This window comes from Drosophila takahashii, chromosome 2R, assembly GCF_030179915.1.
Source record: "Drosophila takahashii strain IR98-3 E-12201 chromosome 2R, DtakHiC1v2, whole genome shotgun sequence".
Taxonomy (NCBI): Eukaryota; Metazoa; Arthropoda; class Insecta; order Diptera; family Drosophilidae; genus Drosophila; species Drosophila takahashii.
Window position 1 is genome coordinate 41,307,993 of NC_091679.1, and position 20,340 is coordinate 41,328,332.

General features: G+C 37.7%; 2 protein-coding genes across 2 annotated transcripts; one reads left to right on the plus strand and one right to left on the minus strand.

Annotated features, from left to right (window-relative positions):
* Positions 1 to 3,169: 3,169 nt before the first annotated feature.
* On the minus strand, positions 3,170 to 5,941 carry LOC108056954 (uncharacterized). The gene is made up of 3 exons (XM_070213499.1): positions 5,616 to 5,941; positions 5,472 to 5,549; positions 3,170 to 5,415 (listed from the first exon to the last, which is right to left on the minus strand). Exons 1-3 carry the CDS (start codon positions 5,855 to 5,857, stop codon positions 3,270 to 3,272), a joined length of 2,466 nt encoding a protein of 821 aa, XP_070069600.1. The 5' UTR covers positions 5,858 to 5,941; the 3' UTR covers positions 3,170 to 3,269.
* A 3,880-nt stretch (positions 5,942 to 9,821) lies between these two features.
* Positions 9,822 to 10,507, plus strand: LOC108056977 (lipopolysaccharide-induced tumor necrosis factor-alpha factor homolog). Its single transcript, XM_017141037.3, has 3 exons — positions 9,822 to 9,946; positions 10,073 to 10,312; positions 10,378 to 10,507. The coding sequence occupies exons 1-3, from the start codon at positions 9,933 to 9,935 to the stop codon at positions 10,478 to 10,480; spliced, it is 357 nt and encodes a 118-aa protein (XP_016996526.1). The 5' UTR covers positions 9,822 to 9,932; the 3' UTR covers positions 10,481 to 10,507.
* The last annotated feature ends 9,833 nt before the right edge of the window (positions 10,508 to 20,340 follow it).

Below are 20,340 nucleotides of genomic sequence, written 5' to 3' on the forward strand. Positions count from 1 at the left end.
GAGGTGGCGAGCGGCGGTGGAGCAGCCAAAAATTGCAGACCCAGTTGGGCCACTCAAACTCACTTCAATGAATACTTTATGGGTTAATAATCGTAAAACCATTCAGCGCAAGAGCCTCGTAGCCCTTTGGGCCTTTTGGCCTGCCAGCCAATGCACTCGAAAAAGTGTGGGGGCTACTTCTTAGATTTGCCAAAAAGTTTGCCACTTCAAAATACCACTTTTTCAGAAAAACTAGAGATATTTCAATTTTTTGCGATTTAATCTTATATAATAAAACATTATTATAAAATAGCAATGATATCATATATTTTTAAAAATATATATATTTTTTTAATTTATAATTTTTTAATAAATTCCAAAAAATATTGTCTGTTTAATATTTTTGAAAAACATAAATAAAAACGATAAGTAATCGTAAAGTCTTGTAATGAACAACATTTTTGAAAATCGTAATAAATAAAATTGAGGATTTCTTATTTAATTAAATTTAAAAAAATAATTTTAGGGATATTCTTTTTTTTAAGTGCAACTACCCCTCGTTACCTTCTTTTCTTCCCATGGGCAAAGTTTTTGTGCGCGAGAATTCATAAACAATGTGCATAAAGCGCAAAATGTAGCGCTTCTGAGGGGGGTGGGTTCTTGGGAGGGGGGATTTTATAGGGGTCGTTGGCTGGGAGGGTTACGTGGGCATAGGGGGATCGGGTGATGCTGATGTCCCAGTGCAGTGGCAAATTGTTTGGACCCCTTTGTTATTGTTGCCTTTGCTGCAACAAGCTGTTGTTATTGTTGCAACTTGCAACCGGCAGCTGCCTTTTCGAGTTTGTCAGGTGAGTTGGAACATCGCTTATGCAAGTTTTCGTGTTTCCCTTGATTTTCAACATCGGTCTGTGTGGGTGTTGTCAGGACCCTTATTGTTGTAGTTGTCATTGTTGATGTTATTGTTGGCCAGGTTCTTAGTGGATAGACAGAAGTTGGCGCTGACAAACGATGCAAAGAGGATTTTGGGATGAGAGATGGTAAAGTGATTCGTGATGATTGGTTGCGAACAGGAGAGAAGTACGATAATTGAGCCGCTTATATTGTAAATTGTGTAAGCATTGGGCTTAAATATGAGTAAACATGATAATAGTTAAGGCATTATAGTTGTGATTTTGCACACAAATCAATAAGTGGCATTTAAGAATAAACAGATAAAAGTAGAGAAGGATTTATGTAAATATTTGCTAGCTTGAACTTAAATGGTATTATTGTACAAATTTACGTAAAACATTAGAACGAATTATAATAATTTAATAATCTTAAGAAAGATTGCTACCAACGTTTCAGTAACCCATTAATCTGCCTGTCAAATTTTAAATACTCATAAATACGCTTTCATTTATCATCCACTGGTATTCTCCCGGCTCAGTTACTAATCGAATACAGATAAGAAATCCCAGAAGCACGTTCAGCCCCTCGAACAAAAGTTTCAAATGCCAATAATTCAAAAATAAATAACTCATACGCAGCGTGGGCCTGGGAAGAAAACAAAAATAAAATTGTGTAAAAGGCAACTGGGGAGAAAAATGTGGAATAACAAAAACAATGAAACAAAGGTAAAGTCACGCCTGCCAAATGGTAAAAATGTTTCAGAGTCAATTGTAAATATTTTTGCCATTGAGTTTTATTTGAAAAGTTACCGCTGGCGTTGTTTTTGTTGTTTTTGTTATTGGGGGGCGGTCGGTAAAAATGCCACCACCTAATGAAAAGCCACCCCCAAAATTCTAAGGGGGCGGTGAGTATATACCATATATACCTGGGGGCCCGTCAGGTTTTACACGCTCGTTACGTTTGATTTATAAAAGTTGATGTTGCCGCTGGTAAGGCGAACGCACAAATTAATTGCCGTTGTTGTGCGTTGATAAATTGCGTATACGCCGCACTGTACGTCGGAGAGTTCTTTAACAATTTGCTCAGCGGCTGGATGAGAAGGTGAAATATTTAAGCAATAAATAAAATGCCAAGTCAAGTTTAGTTCGCTCCTGCAAATATAATTCCCTTTGATTAACGCCGTGGGATAAAAGTGGGGTTATGGCAAAAAGTTTGCCCGCCATTTAGCAGTTGTAAAGATATTTTAACAGGGATTCGTGGCATTTAATTAATGGCGCCACTTGGCTCCAGGTGCGATTAACAATAGCAGTTTTAATGAGCTTTAGATTTTAGGGGAAGAGTTTAAATGCAGTGTAATTAGTACTTATATATTAGATAGTTGTTGTTAATGGAAATTCAAATTAAAATAAAATTCAAAAATAGACGGCACTTATAAATTTACTTGTCTATGAAATTATTTATAAAAAATTATAGTTTATTAATTAATTATTAATTAATTAATTATTTATTAATTATTTTCCACAATAGTTTATTTTAATTTATTTTTCTTAATTTTTTATCTATTAATTAAAATATGTGTTCAAAACAAGCGCCTATTTTTCTGAAATTCAGAAGATTTAAATAAAAAAATAGTATAGGGTATATAAAATTTTGATTGCGCATAACTTTTTAATGAATGGTCCGATTTGAAAAATGTCTTCTACATTTCGATAGGTATAAATATACACAACAAAATTTATACTTCTCGGCGCCACGCACATTTTAAAAACGTTAATAGCAAAACAAACCATGAATCCGTTTGCCCTCGGTACCCCGTAAGTTGGCCAATTTAAGCATTTTTCGAAGATTTCTAAATTTTAGAATGCAATTTTTATGAGTGTAGCTAAATTATTAAAATAACAAAAGAGAACGCTATAGTCGGGTGGGTGTCCCAACTATCTAATACCTGTCACTCAGCTAAAGGGAGTGAGAGGGAGATGGATATATACCATTTTGATTGCGCATAACTTTTTAATGAATGGTCCGATTTGAAAAATGTCTTCTATATTTCGATAGGTATAATTATACACAACAAAATTTATACTTCTCGGAAATCTTTAAAGGTGTAGGCGCCAGGCACATTTTAAAATCGTGGGCGATTGTGGGCGTTAGTGGGGGCGTGGCGCTCGGCTGAAATAAACTTGCGCTGACCAAGAACCCTAAGAACTTTCTAGCTTTTGTAGTATCCGAGATCTCAGCGTTCATACGGACAGACAGACTCTACGAGTAACGGGTATAAAAATATCTAAAATAGGAAATCATAAATGTTTATTCTTTCTCTTGTTTATTTGAATTTAATTTGGATACCATTCGAGGTAATTATTAGGATGGGATCCTAATTCGGATCATTTAAGACGACCTTAATTTTGGGCCTTTCGATGATTGGACGTCAGCAGGTAAAGTTTCGTCAGCATTTTATCCGCATCAGCCGTGTTCATGGCAAACACTTGGACCATTCCCGACTCGTGAAGTCGAGCTGACACTCCTGGCAATTCCTTATCCACATAGTAGACGTATTGCATCTCACTAAGAAATGGACCTGGAGAAAGGGCGCAGGTCCCACTAAATTCTGCCAAAGAAACTCTCCAGGGAAAGAAGGCAACGGAGAAGAGACGTAGATGCAAAAGATTGTGGTGGGGTTCGGCCTTGAAGTTCTCCTTTCCCAGAATTTTGGCCACGATATCGCGTTGGGTCTCGGACAGCATGGCCTTACCTCTTCCGTTTATAATCATCAAAGTGCCATTGGACCAAATCCAGCCTATTTGGGGGGACTCATATCGCACCTCAATAACATCTCTGACGCTATTGTAAACAGCGTTATCGAGGCTCTTTGCAGCTATTTGAAGATTCAAATTTGTGTTCATTTGCACGGTGCAGAACACTTTGCAGTAGTTTATTTCAATGGGCAAGTGCAGGCACTCGACATTTCGCTTTGTAGGACGTCTTAGGATCCTGATCTTCTGGAGGCACTGGTCCAAATGAACTGGTAAGGGCGGAAGCGGCAAAATTCTCTTCAGATTATCCGAGCCATATTTTTGTTTCCACTTGGAGTGGAGTACTTCGGCATGGAGATCCTTGTATTCTGTCATGTAGTGGTCGAGGATATCCTCAAAGTCCTGGAGGCGAATTCCGTGATAATTTCCTCGCTTCACTATATCCTTGTTTAGCTCGTTTTCGAAATCAATGGGTCCGGGTTCTGTAGAGGCTGGTTTGGAGCACTCCTCGTTGTAAATTAAATGGAATTGCTGGGAAACGGTCTCATTACACAGCTGTAGCCAATCCTGGCTAGCTGCCTCGTCCTGGGGTTTTGGCGGTACTGATCCAATATCTTTAACCTCAAGAATAATCGGACGCTCTGGTACTTTGGCTTGGGGATCCTTGTGTTCAGTTATGTTTTGGTCGAGAATGTTCTCGAAGTCCTCAAGGCGAACTGTGGAAGTCCTTCCGTGACAATTTCGTGGCTCCGTTATATCCTTAATTAGCTCGTTTTTGAAATCAATGGGTCCTGGTTCTGTAGAGGCTGGCTCGGAGCACTCCTCGTTGTAAATTAAATGGAATTGCTGGCTAGCTGCCTCGTCCTGGGGTTTTGGCGGTACTGATCCAATATCTTTACCCTCAAGAATAATCGGACGTTCTGGTCTAAGCTCATTCAGTGAAGCTTCTTTAAATGGCTCTACAATATTTATCACAGGAATGTCTTCATCGGATCCCTGCTTTATTTCATCGTGCACTTGCTTCACTTGCGCGGTATGAACATTTTTGGGCTTCAAGAGCTCAACGAGGATGTCCCGATTTGTTTCAAGGTCTCTGGCTAAGTTCAATAGCATATCAAATTCCTCTATATCACTCAAAGGTTCGTTGAGCTTTTCCGATTCTATCCAATCCTTCATGGCCCGCTCTTCTTCAACACCGATAGTCATGTGCTCGAAGACGATATCTTCATCGTGAGAATTTCGGTTCTGCTGGGTGTCATTATTAAATTTGCTGTCCATGTCCCAATAGATCAACCCTTCCGCAGAATTTTTTTCTTGAGACTCAACTATTTCCGACGGAGTCTCCATGGACGTCAGACATTCCACAATTTTAGGAGGTGGAGTCTGGGGTATTATCGGACTTATCATACAACACAAGGGCCACTCTGCTTCTGAGGGCGGAACCAAACCCGCCTTTAGGTCCTCGTACATTTTCCAGATATCCTCCGACGAGGGCAGATTAATAGGTGATATGGGTCGAATGTTCTGGTCAATTAACGACTCTGGCTCCACTTTCGGTGGTGGCTCTATATCGACAGGAGATTTTTGCACTATCTTGCTACTTTTTGCCGACTCTTTCACCTTGTTCTTGGTGTGCAGTCGTCGCTTCCTTACTTTCCCAGATGCATTTGACGGTGGCACTGGTGTCACGTCGGAAGTCACGGGCATGGGCTCAGAACTCTCGTCGAGCTTAAAATCCAAAACGACATCGGCAACACAAAACTTGGTGGGCAGCGGTTTTGAAATCGGGGCACTAAAATGGTTATCAAAATGTATAATTATTTACCAAATTTATTTCACATAGCTTACCCGGATAAAGGAGGTCGGAAGGAGGTGTCTGTCTGTGTGGAAAAGTTTATTTCTGGTTCTTCTAAGGGCAGAGAGTCGCTAAATAAAAGAAAAGAGGGATACATGCTATTAAAGTTCTTTGGACTTAAAATAAGTTTTTAATACCGTTTTTTTCTGGACAAAATATTCCGAGGGGTTTTCTGCCTTGATCGCGCTGTCTCAGTAATCTTTCTCTTGCCTTTCTTGGTATCCATATATTTACGGCTGGTTGAGGGTTCTTCTTTTCTGGTTCCTAGTTCATTTTCTTGATTTCTGTCCTCCAACTCAAGTTCCTTGAGCATATCATCGCTAAACAACTGCTTCATAAACTCTTCATCCACATCAGAATCTGAATCTGATAAATTCATGATTATGACGGTCCTTCTCGATTCGACGAACGCCCTAGGTCTGCTTTCGAGAAAATGAATTATCAGACGTCAGATTTCCTTATTTTTCAACAGTGTTGCTGCGTTACCAACTGTCAATTGATTTAACTTATCGGAAAACTTATCTTTGGCATCAGGGGGATTCCCTAATCTGTTGAATTGCTGAATTGTCGAATTTTGGCCAGCTGTTAATCAGCTGTTCCATACAAAGTCAACTTTCAGAAATTTCAGCAATTCAACAGCCTCGGGGCTGATGAAAATTTTGTTGAATTGCTGAAAAGCCAGAGTTGTCACCTTTTTTTAAAAGTCGTGGCAACTCTGTAACATTTTAGTATCACCAGTACGCATTATTTATTTTAAAATCAACTTAGAAAGCATATTTGTGGTTCTTTTTACCTCGGTAACACTTTTAGACAATAAATAATAATACAACAATACAATAATAAATCAAATTTTACGTGCTTTAAGTTTCGTGAAATTTTTCAACAAATAACAGCTGTTTGAAAATTCAACAGGAACCATTTTGGGTCGTTCCCTTAATTGCTGAAATTTTTTGTTGAATTTTCAACAATTCAGCAATTTAACAGTTTAGGGAATCCCCCTATCAAAAAATAAACTTTTCGTTTTTTTTTAAACTAGTTAGATGATATCCAAGCCAAACTCTACGAGGTACCCGAGTTTGAAGAAAATCTAAAATTTCATATGCGCAGTTGAGAAATTCTTACCCTATAGTGAAATGTTTAGGCCGAAGAGCGCATTTCATTTAATATTTTCTTTTGCGGAAAAAAATCATTTATGAAAATGTAATTAAATTAAATGCTGGAAATGTCCTCCTGCACCAAAACGGTTATTAAACACTTCTCATTGCTGTCTATCCTTTCACCTGCTCCGCTTGGTCCGCTGTCTTCATAATTTATTTTTCTTAACGCTTTTCCTCGTCTGGGGATGCTTTTCCGCCGCTGCTAATGCGCGACCCCTTGGCGGGAAATCCACAGAAAGTCGGTACTTTGTTTAAGCATTTCTCTTAATTTGTTTTGGCAAGAAAAGAAAACAATATTTCTTTTGCAGTTTGGATATTTCACTCGGACCTGGACCCGCTGAGTGCGGCGCCAGCGGAAATGAAAACTTAACGCTTATTTGAGCCTTCAACAGTGCACATAAATCACCAGACGACTGATGTTGCCCGGGCTACCAGGTTTTTCACCGCTTTTCCTCCCGCTTTTCCTACCCGCTGCTAAAATCAGCTTTGGCAGTCTTTATTTGGGGGGTCTGGGAGTCTTTTAGCAATCGCATTTGGAGTCTGTTTAGTTGGTTATTTTCTCTATTTCACTCCGCAGTTTGTGCTGTCTGGGGGCTTTGTCTGCATTTCAGTCATAATTCCGTCTCTAAATGTTTTTCGACCGCATTATGCTGATGACGATGATGATTATGATGATTGGGCGCATATGTGCGTGAAAAGTGTTCCTCTCGCTTTTCCGCATTTGCGGCGTGTGCAACTTCCGTTTCCGTTTGGCGCACCGGAAGCGGCAGACGCCTGTGGCAGGCACTTTCACTGATTGCTGCTCCCCCCGATATTCCAACCCCCAAAATACATTTACATCTCTGCCCCCCGCGATTTGTATTTTCAGTTATTAGCCATGTAACCCCTCTTCCTTTTTTTTTCCAGCCAGCAATAAAAAATCTTTCCCAGGGAACTGCATTTGATTGCCCTCGGCGAAATGAGAATTTCGTCTCGAAGCGTACATTTTGAAGTAATCTCAAAATTTTTGCTTTCCTCATTTGATTCAATTACACCTTTGGGTGTTGTAATTTTATTTTGGCCCTCCTCTTTCACAAAACAAATGGCATCCAGAGTAAGAAGCACAATGGATAGCAAAGGGAAACGGACATAAAAGAGAAGAAATTCAGGACGAAACAAATAAGTGCAGCTGTTTTCGGAAAAAAGATGCGTCTGCTGCGGCAGCTCTTTAAGCTGAATTTGGTAGGGTATCATTAGGTGCACTGCTAAAAATAAAACGTACTTAGGCTTTGATAATATTAAATAATAAATAATAACAAAAATTGATTTGACACTAGATTGGTACACAAACAAACAAAGTTTATGAATGTTATAGGTTATAATATTTGGTTACTTAGCTTGAGATTATTCATGTATCTATTCATTTGTCTGTTATTTTTTTTGAGTCTTATTATTTTTATTTTACTGGCTATTATTAATTTATTTAGCACAGTGCATTTATCAAAGTAACTAAAGATAGTTAAGTCTGACTTTTAAAAGTAGTTATTAATATTTTAAAATTTGTTTCAGTGCTCACCCAGTCTGAGGTCATTTGAGCTCCTTTTTGGCAGCTTTTCACCGCCAACAATGGGCGAAAAATGTGAATTTCGCGCTAGTTTTTATACAACAAGGCTGCTAATTTGATGCTGCAACAATGCAGGCAACAGTGCCCCGTTTGTGCCCCCCTTTTGCCTTTTTCCCTGATTACCACGCCTCCCCCTTCTTCGCCCAGTGAACCACAAGCTTATAAAAGCCACGCATCCATCAGGGTTGGAGGTCGCCCCTTTGGTTTAGCTTTAATTTCATGCTTACTTTAATGTGAACAAGAGGGAAAAGCCGCCCGCTCCCATTTCCCCCCTATTCTATCCCCACCCATGTTGACTTTGTGCTGTAGTTAACGGCTTTTGGCAGCGGGGTTGCAAGCGGGTGGCGGTGGTGGGTGGCTGCTTGGAGGTTAACTACTTTTCATGAGCTTAATTTTAAATTGAGGCTGCTGCGGCGGCTTCATTTACTTTGTGCCCCGGCCAACTTTGTTGCCAGCAAACTTTTACGCGGACTGTTTAGCAAAAAGGCAAAAGTTAACTTGTGGCACAGGCTCCCCATCCCGATCCCCCTTCCCCCTACGCCCCCCGCCGCTGTGCATGAAAAAAAATTCTATTAGGAAATGCAAACCGGTTGCAAGGCCATTGAGTTATTAAGCCAACTAATTGCTTATTTGCACTGGGGAAAAGCTCAGAGATCCGATCCTCCAAATCGCAATTTGCACTCAGCGCGAAAAATTGCCACTCACGCCCCTCACTTTCCAGGGGGCGTGGCCCCGGCAGATAGCAAATCGCCCCATCCACTTTATTCGGCCATCCAAACAGCAACGCCTCCTTTTCATTTTCCCCCAAGAGTGAGCGAAGTTGGTTGATTTTTCCAGCCTTGCCTTAAGTTTTAATTGCGCGGCAAGTTGCTCATGATCGTGAGTTTAATTAAACTGCAGAGCTCGACCAGTGCGTGTTGATGGCTCTATCAGGGGGCAGGTCTTATCTATCCATCTACTGGAATTAATATTTGATTTCTGCTTCCTTAATAGAATGAAGCTGAAACTCACCTGCTCAATAAATTAAAATTAAACTCTAAAAAAAGAGTAACTACTAACCATTTTAATACCAAGACAAGATCGGAACTACTTGTAATTCTTCAGCTGAAATAGCCGCACGAAAAATTTAGTTTTCTTTACAGTTCATGTAAGAATTTTATTTGGTTTATTATCTTTACAAATGATAGAGAGCCCTTTATCGAAGTAAAACGTCCTCCCTCGAATTCTTTAGTAATGAGTTCTTTTTAAAATCTGCAGGCTATAAGCTTAGCCGAGCTTAATCATTTTTAATGAATCAAGTCAAGTATCTTAATATAAAATACATATGTACAATAATACATATGTATATATTATGCAATCAATTGAAGAAATAAACAAACAACGATAGCGACGAAATTATTTTGAGCTGATGGTATGAGCTGTGAATCATAGGAAATTTGAGTCCCTTGACAAATGACTTTAAAAAAATTTGGCACAGTCATACTTCTATAGCTTTAAGTTCCAACTGCATGTTTTGTGCATTAGTGCGGTTTCAGTTACGCAAGTCCGACTGTAGATCGTTATCGGGGATTCGAGTTAAACGGAACTTTGAAAGCGACGGGCAAATTCTGGCCTCAAATCATTTTCGAAGCTCAAGGAGTGCTCACGAAGTTTTCGTTTTTTGTGGAATTCAATCTAAAGATTTTTTTCGAGACATGGCCACCGTTGTGTATGTATATTGAATATCGCGATTATAATTTAAATTCATGTAATAACTTATGCACTTAGATTTTTCGTTTTTTCGGCTTATGAAGTATTCAATATCAGAGTTATAAAAGCTTTTGGATTTTTGCAGTAATGTCAACACTACCAACAACTCCGCCCCCGCCCCCTACATCCCCTACGTCCAATGCATCCCCACCGCTCCTGTTGCTCCAGCAGCTCCTGCAGCTCCTGCTCTTCAACCCATCCCCTCTGTTGGTCCAAAATCCTGCTCTGTGATTTGTCCCAACTGCCGCCAACAAGTGAGAACCCGTGTGTCATCGCAATCCACCAACAAGACGCACATAATAGCTCTCATCTTGTGCTTGGCTATGTAAATAGTTTTTTGTAAAGCTTTATTTAATAACGTCCATTTAAATAACTTTCTGTCTCTTACAGGCTTTGTCCCTGTGCTGTCTGCATGTATTGCACCCCATGCACCCGAAACGTCAACCATTATTGCCCAGCCTGCAAGGCTTTAGTTAACACCTACGAGCGTTAAGCCACTTTTGCCGGAAATCCTTGGACTTCCCAGTAAACATTGTATCTTGGTTCCTTACCAATAAAAATATTCGAAAAAAAAAAACTGTGTGCTCTTTGTTCCGGGTATGAAAAATTAAATCAAGATGTCAAAGATATTTCTATACTAATTTTTTTAAATATTGCTCCCTAAGCATACTTATATCGTGGTACAAAAACAGAGTTTTTTTGGCTTTTAATTAATTAGGGTATTTTCCATATAACGGGCTACTTTTGTTTTGGGATCTCTGCTTGAAATTCGAACAAAACAAAAAAGAAATTTTTTAAAATTTTAAGGATAACAAGTAAGTAAAATAGATGGGGATCCATTTGGACACTTATCCTGCCTGAAAACAGGATATTTTGACAATTTTGATTTTATATGTTCTAGGGTCCTTGTGGTGTATCTATAAACATCGTTTCTTAAATTTCTTACCTTATTTAGGTTCACTAACCAGAATACAAAATAAACAAGAAAGGAAGCTAACTTCGGCCAGCCGAAGCTTATATACCCTTGCAGATAAAGTAATGCTCACTCGGTGCAGTTCCAGGGATTCCAGATTCAGCGTTTCTATTTTAATTTTGTTTATACATAAGTAGTCAAGAATCAAAACGCCTACTTCCTACAAAGTTACAATGAGTTTTCTTATATTTGTTTAAATATTCCTATGGCAGCCTTAAGATATAGTGGTCCGATCCGGCTCGCTCCGACATATGTACTACCTGCAATAGAAAGAAGACTTTCGGTAAAGTTTCATAGCTTTAAAACTGAGAGACTAGTTCGCATAGACACGGACAGACGGACAGACAGACAGACGGACAGACGGACAGATGGACATGGCTAGATAGACTCGGCTATTGGTCCTGATCAAGAATATATATACTTTATGTGGTCGGAAACGTCTCCTTCACTGCGTTGAAAACATCTGACTGAAATTATAATACCCTCTACAAGGGTATAAAAAGTCGAGGAAAATAATCAGAAGTGTGAAAGGGATATGAACTTCCTAAAACGTGCTAAACTCGTGTCCAGATCATTTTCCAGGTTGGTCCACTAAAATGATCGCTTGATCAATTGGAAATGTGAATGCAACTATACTGACAGTGGAAGTTGTTCTATTAATATTACGAAGGTGGGTGAAAACAAGAAGCCGAAAACTCCAACGGTAAGGATAGAGAGAAAATAAACTGGTTCGAGCATGGTGTGCTAAACTTGTGGCCACCACTGTATATTATGTTTACAAAGGTCAGAATGCCCTTTATGACAGAATGCCCTTCTCCCTCGAATTTTTTAGTAATGAGTTTATTTTTAAATCTGCAGGCTATGATTTGAATCTTTTTTAATAAATCAAGTCAAATATATAATAATAAAAAATACATTTTATTTAATGCATTAAATTAAAGAATTAGGATATAGACGAAATTATTTTGAGCTGATAGTATGAGCTATACATAAATCAAAGGAAATTTGAGTCCCTTGATAAATGCTTTGACACAGTCATACTTCTATAGCATATAGCTAGTTCCCTAACTGCATGCTTTGTGTATTTAGTGCACTTTGAGTTATGCAGGTCCGATGAACAACGTAATCAGGGATTCGAGTAGAACGGAAGTTTGATAGCGATGGACCCATTCTGTCCCTTAACAAAAGACTTTGACACAGTGATATTTCAATTGCTTTCAGTTCCCTGACTGCATGCTTTGTGTGTTTAGTGCGGTCTATGATCTATGCAAGTTCGACTGTAGATAGTAGTCGGGGATTCGGATTAAACGGAAGTTTGATGGTGGATGACGGACACTTTCTGGCCTCAGATCGTATTCGAAGCTCAAGGAGTGCGCACGAAGTTTTAAGATATTTGTGGAATTCAAGTTAAAGATTTTTTAGAGACATGGCCACCGTTGTGTAAGCATATTATAAATCGCGAATATAATTTAAATTCATGTACTTACTGACGAAATTCGATTTTTCATTTCCCGGTTTTTGAAGTATTCAATATCAGAGTTATTAAAGCTTTCCGTTTTTTGCAGTAATGTCAACAACTCCGCCCGCGCCCCCTACATCCCCTATGTCCCATACGTCCCCACCGCTCCTGCTGCACCTGCAGCCCCAATCGTTCAACCCTTCCCGGCTGTTGGTCCAACATCCTGCTCCGTGATTTGTCCCAACTGCCACCAACAAGTGAGGACCCGAACATCATTGGAATCCACCACCAAAACGCACATAATAGCTCTCATCATGTGCTTGACTACGTAAATAGTTTTATTTAAAACTTTATTTAATAACGGTTATTTAAATAACTTTTTGTGTCTTACAGTCTTTGGCCCTGTGCTCTCTGCATGTATTGCACTCCATGCACCCGGAACGTCAACCATTATTGCCCATCCTGCAACGCCTTAGTTAACACCTACGAGCGTTAAGCAACTTTCGACGGAAATCGTTGTACTTCCAAGTAAACTTTGTATCCAATAAAAATGTTCAAGAAAAAAATTATACGTCTTTTGTTCCGGGTATGAAATCTTTGACTGAATGGCCTTAGAAAAACTAAATTAAGATGGCACACATAATTCTATACTTATTTTTTAAAATATTGCGTCAAATATTTAATACCCTTGCAGAGGGTATTCAAATTTCAGTCAAAAGTATATATCAGAGCTTGCAAGGTTCGGTCAACCTTTTCAAAGTGTTAGGAAAAAACCTGTCACAAAAAACCCTATGACAACTGGGTGTGAGCTAACCCCTTAAAAGGGTTTTTGCTTAACAGATGTTACGCTCAGAGCAAAACCCTTTTTTTCAGAGTTATTTCGGTTTCGGTTTCTACTGACTACTTTGCTCGGTCTGTTAAGTAAAACGGTCTTTTGTGAATGTATGAGTGTGTATGTGTGACCTGTTCAGTAATGCTTCAGTCGTAACATTGCTTTTTGATTATTAAAATTCAAAAGGGTAAGGGAAAATACGTAATGTGTATTTTCTAAAGCTTAATCTGTAAGATTAGCCCATTTACCAATATTCTACATATTTTAAATAATTTACGATTCCAAAACTCCACTTTTGGCATATCTTTCTTATGTAGTAATTAATAACCAAATCCATGTAATAAGAAGCGAATCTTTTAAGCTGCAAGAAAAATTAGAGCTTTTTAACAGGTTAAACCTCCTTTAGCAGTTTCAAATTTTGTTTATGTAGCTTTAAATCAATTCCTAACTTTTTAAGAATATCTTCACAACATTATTCAGTTTTATTCAAAATATTTCGAAAGATTTGAAGGAACGTGCGATCCATTTTGTAGGAATAGGCTTAGTTGGAATACTTTGAGCCATTTTTTATCTTAAGACTTATGGTAGTTCTCATTTATTCATTTCGGTATAGCTCATTTGAAAGGTAATTCGTTTCTTTATGGCATTTCTTATTAAAGATAGTTCCTTATATAGTCAATTAATATATTGAAGCAAACAAAAAATAGCAGCTAACCTATATTCAGAACACAATTTTATATACATCTATATGTACAATGCAATTTTAGAATTATCTTGATTTCCTATGTAAAATTTATGCACATATCACAGCAGGCCTATACTTTTTCCTTTCTAGAGAAAACCCATTTTTTTGACTTTTATTTAACAGTAGTCTTTCAGAAACCCTTTTAGGTGACTGTTAACTTAAAAGGGTCTCACCGAGTGGTCATTGAAAGACCGATTGCTTTGTTCGGTTGAGCCGAACGGTCGGACCGAAACCGACAAGCAAAACTAAAAAAGGGTTCCGCTCAGAAAGAGAGTTTGTGAGCAACATTTTTTTCGGTTTTGTCGAGATTAAACTGCCTCAGGAAAATCGGTTGACAGTTATTTGCAAGCTCTGGTATATATATTCTTGATCAGCATCAATAGCCGAGTCCATTTAGCCATGTCCGTCTGTCCGTTTCTATGCGAACCAGTCTCTCAGTTTTAAAGCTATCGCAATGAAACTTTTCCACTATATCTTATGGCTCCCACAGGAATAACCAAAATAATGATAGAGAAAAAATTTTAACTTTGTAGAAAGTAGGCGTTTTGATTTTTGGCATTGTAAAAAAATATTTTAAGTAGACATATCTGCAAGGGTATATAAACTTCGGCTGGCCGAAGTTAACTTCCTTTCTTGTTTTGGCTTTTAGTTAGTCAGGGCATTATCCATATCGGGCATACATTTGGTTTGGGATCTCTTCTCGGAATTTCTTCTCTTCTTTAAGCAAACTGAAGAAAGAAATCTTTTAAAAATTAGTTTTGGACTATTACTTGGTGTATCGTTATAATTTAATTTAAGATTATATTTTTCTTACCCCTTTATCCCAATTCATTTAATTTGGTTTTACTTTATGCCCTCTGATTCCCATTCTTTTCGCGTAATTAATAAGTCGTTGTAACTTTGCAGACATTTCGCAGGTAAATATAAATTTGAGCTGTCTTTTCGCCCAGCCACTAAGCATTATGCACGATATCCTTGCTCTTTGCTCTGTCTGCATATGGGAGCAACTTTGGCCAAAAGCAAACCACTTAAATTCGTTTTAATTCAAGCGGATAGCGATCCCCCGCACCTTCCACACTTTTTGCCCTGTAACCAGACCCTTAGCTCATAATAATTTCACAACGCATACACTTGCCGTAAAATAATTTTCCAGCATTTTTTGTTTTTTCCCCTTTCCCAAGCTTTTCATAGTGTATCGTGGCGAGTCTCGCCCGGAAAATGTTCTCTTTTTCTTGGGAGTTTCCTATTTTTATTCGTTTTCTGGCGTGTCTAGTGCGTCTCAAAGGGTTTCACACTTTGTATGTTTGCGCCAGGAGCCAAAGGCTGCATATGAAAATATTTGTAAAGCCTTTCGCAATGTGGATGGAGTTTATGAGACTGGGACGAGTCTGGGGGAAAGAGTAAATGTAAATATTTAAGGCTCATTTTGGTTTATTATGATTTCATAGCAGTGCCTTAATATGGCCTAAAATTTTAAGTTATATTTCGGGAAGCTGAAAATGAAGAATCATGCATTTATTACCATTAAATTAGATTTATAAATGTTAGTCCTATTTGCATTTCATTATTATTTTACATTTTTTTTATGATGTATCTAATGTATGAGAATAAATTAATAAGCTCTATATATCAACTTAAAATAATTCAATGTAGGTACAATATTTCTTTGCATATTTTAAAAATATTTAAAGAGAGCTAAAATAAATATGTTTTTTAAGAGTTAAATCATATTTTAAGGGCTTGAAATTGGTATCTTTCGGTGTGGCATGTAAATACATTTCTAATGAAATATCTAACTAACCAAGAAATACATAGATATAAATAAAAAGTGAATAACATAAATATCTAATATCTAATGGAATATCCATTTACACCACCGTCAAGCAATAATCCAAATAAAATTGAAGACTACTTTTATTTTGTATTTTTAATTCATACCATTTTAATTGCCAGCTGAATGGAGAGCAATCAATTTGGTGAATGGTTCTTGTGCAAACACCTTAAAATGCCATAAATTCTCAACGACTATTTATTGTTTTTATCGGCTGACCCAATTTTACAGAGCAAACCGAACAGAACAGAAGCTTTTCCCTGCAAAATGGATGACCCTACTACAAAATATTTGCGTTTAACTGCTGTTTCGAGGGCCATTATAGTCGGTTGTGTGTGTGTGAGTGAGTGTTTGGGATATAGTATATCTGCCATTTATATAGGCCATTAATATTGCATTTTTGTTGCACTCGAAACATTCCATCGATCGCTGAATGCGATTTTTGTCAGCGCTTTTTGCCCCTGCTGCGTTTCGAATAGCAGAAATTCCTCGACATCCTCGCAGATTTGGATGTTTTTCGCAGTTTTGCATTTCCGCATTTTTGCATCGAAATTAATTTGCGTAAATTGTATTAAATGTTTTGCCATGCCCAGCAAACTGTGCAAATTTTAATTGAATGCCTTTTGTTTGCCTCTGAATAATTCAGCAATGTTTGGCTTTGTTGCTTTAGTTTTTGGCCTTGTTAAATCGTTTTTCCCCGCCAATTTGATGGGCACAAAAAAGCAGCGCGGATTGGTCTCGACGCGATAAACGGATAAAGCGAAAAACCACCACAAGCCCGGTAAATGCAATTTGAGCGGTTCGATACTAATTGCTTTATAGATTTTATTATGCTTTAATTATTTCTCTAAAAATAAATACGCCTTCCGGGAGTTTGGGTATTAGTTTCAAGTTCTTTTTTTAGTTTAGATAATCCTTTGAGAAGATCACATAAAGTGGAGGTAGGATTTTAATTGAAAAATTTACATTTATTTAAAGTTTTCTAATTTTGTTAGAAACAGCATCCTGAAAAATATTATTAACTTGCTGCAGGATATAAAAAATCACCAACGAATTCTTTAAAATAAAAATGCTAAAATTTAATTTAGTTTAAGTCAGATAATGATATTTATGATTGTCAGATAATTAAGTGATTATAATATAATAATACATTTTTAAGGCTTAATATTTTAAATCGTTCTTACCGACTCAAACTATTTATCCTTGAACTCCTTGGCAGTTCACCAGCACCTTCTGGACATCAATCCATCAATCCGTGTGTAAGCATGCCCAGCATCCATAACCATGCTATTGATGAATTACCATTTTAGCCGGTGGCCAGAGGAAAAAAAACAGCATTAATTAAAAGCCGCCGAGGCGGGACTGTTGCACTTGCAGTGCAGCGAATAAATCTTTTGGCGCGACCACAAGACACGAGGCGCATTCAAAATGCTAAATTAGTAAAATGTCACTTTCGCTTTCAAGTCGAGAGGGAGAATTCCAGGGGCAAAAAGGCTGGGTGCATTGTTGTCGGCACTGATCAAAGCCGCAAAATCCAACGACGACGGAGATGCGGCAGCCACATAAATTATCACGGCCTAAGCAGGCGCAGACACTTGCCAAAAGTGTTGGCCAAAAAGGGGGAAAATAAAGAGGAGGAATAAAGGAGGAATAAATGCGAACTGGTGTCGTGCGAAATGTTCCACATGTGGCAAGCAATGCATTGACACACTTCAAAGGCGTTTTCAGTGCAACTAAGTGGGCTAAAAGATTGCAAGAGGGGGCCAAAATCGGGGAGAGTTTAATGACTCCATATCAGTACTTCCTTTGATTTGTCACATTATAATTATTACAAAAACATTCCTACTCTTTTAAGGCATGTAAACACAAATCAAAGAATATATTTTTATATTTAAGTTATTTTTAAAATAATTAATAAACATTTTGTTGTCCAGAAGACCTGTTGGTAAACTTATCTTTAAAAATATACATTTAATAAGTTATTATTATTAGTTTACACTTATTTTATTAAAAATACTTTTAATTTTACATTTTAAATGTTTGTAACCCTTTCTAACAAATACCACGCGAGCTCATGAATTTATTAGACTAACGTTCAAATACATTTTGATGGGATTAATAACAGCTACCACAAATGATTTGTTTAATGACTGCCCTAAAGCAATCGAATTAAGTGTGAAAATGGAAAAGTACCTTTGGCTAACTATGAAATCCATACCATATCTCCTGGTGGCACACATTTCGGAGAACTGGATTTTTTGCTGTTCGCAATTGCAATTTGATTTGTGTATCGATACTCGTAAATATTACAATTTGGCCAGAGGATATTGCAGAAGTGGAACTGGATTTGGGCCAATAAAACTTCGGCATGCATAAATCTTGAGCCGTTTATTGGGCAATCCCCGGCATGGAAAGTATCTCATGAATCGTTTTGTATGGCCAACAAATTGTGTCCGGTGGAATTGGCAAATAAAGTTTGTCAAATGGATTTAAGGAAATTCAGAGGAAATTGGTCAAATGTCAAGGAAATTAGGTGTTAGTTAATTTCTGACTAATAAGATCTTGCAAACATAAAATTTAATAAGTTATTTATTGGGCAAGAAAGAATTAAAATTAAAATCAAATAAGGATCGATAAATATTACAATATAATTGATATATATAAAGATATATCTTAATCCCTCAAAAATTTAATAATAGACCCAATCCAAAGTCTACAAATAAGTGTACAAAAAACAAATATAAATCATATAAATTTCTTTCATCTCAGCTCAGTTTCGATATCAACTCAAAATTGAATTCCATGGGATCCCATCGGACAACTCTATTCCATCGCTGCGGACGTGACTTACCCGCTTTCACGATGTCCATCGCCTAGTCAATCAAACAAAGTTTGATGTCGAGTAGCTGGCTGTATTTCCATAAGTTAACTACCGTTCTGGCACTCTGAAACACATGTCACGCACTTCTCGAACAACTGGGAAAAGCTGGAAAAGCCCACGCCGTGGCAATTTCAACTGCACTTCACAGCTGGTCAGGCGAACTCAAGCCAGTCTTCGGGAATAAACCCACGCTACGAGAAAAAGTCTCCAGGCCATCTATATAAGTGGAGCGAACAAAATAATCAAAATGAGAATAAAATCAAAACATTGCGGCCACTGGAAATTTGCATGTGGCGAATCTGTTCCGAATTTAGCGGGAAAAGAGCTACATTTTGAGTAGAGACAATTACAAAATCACTTAAATTATTCAATTTTATTTTGTAAATATATTTAGATGGTTTGGATAAGTTTTAAAGAAGGATGATTAAAAATTTTTCTTTTGTTTTTTTTTAATTTTAGTTTCGCAAAATAAAAGTAGCGAGGATATTTTTTAAAATTTTTAAGAAAAATTATTTAATGTATTCTGTTTTAACAATTTTTAGAAATATTTATGTTAAGTTTTTAAAATACTTTCCTAAAATAAATGGTAGTTCAAACTCTTTATTTAAATTATAATATTTTTATCCTTAAACACACATCTTTTAAAAGCTGTTTAATGGCCAGAAAAAAGGCATGTGCGCATCGCCACGCTGCAGGCTACTTGAAGACATCGCTGGAGGCGCCTTCTTTGCAGTTGGCAGGGCGAAGTGGAGTGGAAGTGTGTTTGAAGACACTTGTTGGCTGCCCGCCAGTTGAGGATGGGGATGATGATGGTGATTGCGAATATAGCGGCGATGATGATCGCGACCGACGACAGCATAACAAATGAACATTTAGATGGAGTTGCAGGCAAATGCCAGCGGCCTCCGCATCTCTTTATTGCCATCCCACTTAGCTGGCGGAAAAAAAGCGAGTGGTACTGGGACGCAAGCTTTAATTTACAACATCAAGTGTTGGAGGCTTAAGTCCTGAAAAACAAAGGTAAAAGGTACCACAATTACGAGGAAAAGATTTTTGAATGTTGTTGAAGATAATACAACTTTTGAGAACTGCAGATTAAAAAGAAAAATAGAACACCAAACTGTTAAAAAATTGTTTAAGTAAATGCCATAAACCGTTCTCTCGATTTAAAGATCTATTTAACCTTAAATTCTTTTAGTTTCAAGAGCATTTATTCTCGGATTAGTTTCTTCTCAATTTTTCAGGGTCTAGGATTAATACCATCTCTAGAATTGTGATCTTAAACGTAGTCTCAGTTTTGAGTGACTTTGGTTAACTGGCCGTCGACAGCCTCATCGCGTTCATCACACAGGAGCAGGAATAACTACGATTGCAATGGCACCGCCTCCAACTCCAATTGCCTTTATTAAACGTTTGGCTGTCAGGCTCAGATTGCGATTTTTTTTTGCTGTGTGCCAGCTGCGTGGAAAGCTGCGCGATGAGTTGTTGAAAAGTTAAAATGGATTTTACGCAAAGTTTTTAATTTGCCGCTCTTTTCCCGCAAATCGTTGACCGCTGCAGCACATTCTATTCTCTTTACTGCGCGTAATTAAAATCTTTAATATCTTTTCTGAATAAACTTTTCAGCTTAGC

Bases quoted from the DNA above. Each gene is read 5' to 3' on its own strand.
- LOC108056977 (XM_017141037.3), top strand. The intron at 10,313-10,377 runs GTAAATAGTTTT...TGTCTCTTACAG, and splicing joins CTCATCTTGTGCTTGGCTAT to GCTTTGTCCCTGTGCTGTCT.
- LOC108056954 (XM_070213499.1), bottom strand. From the start codon at position 5,857: ATGAATTTATCAGATTCAGATTCTGATGTGGATGAAGAGTTTATGAAG. The intron at 5,550-5,615 runs GTATTAAAAACT...TCTTTTATTTAG, and splicing joins ATTTTGTCCAGAAAAAAACG to CGACTCTCTGCCCTTAGAAG. The intron at 5,416-5,471 runs GTAAGCTATGTG...TAACCATTTTAG, and splicing joins TTCCGACCTCCTTTATCCGG to TGCCCCGATTTCAAAACCGC.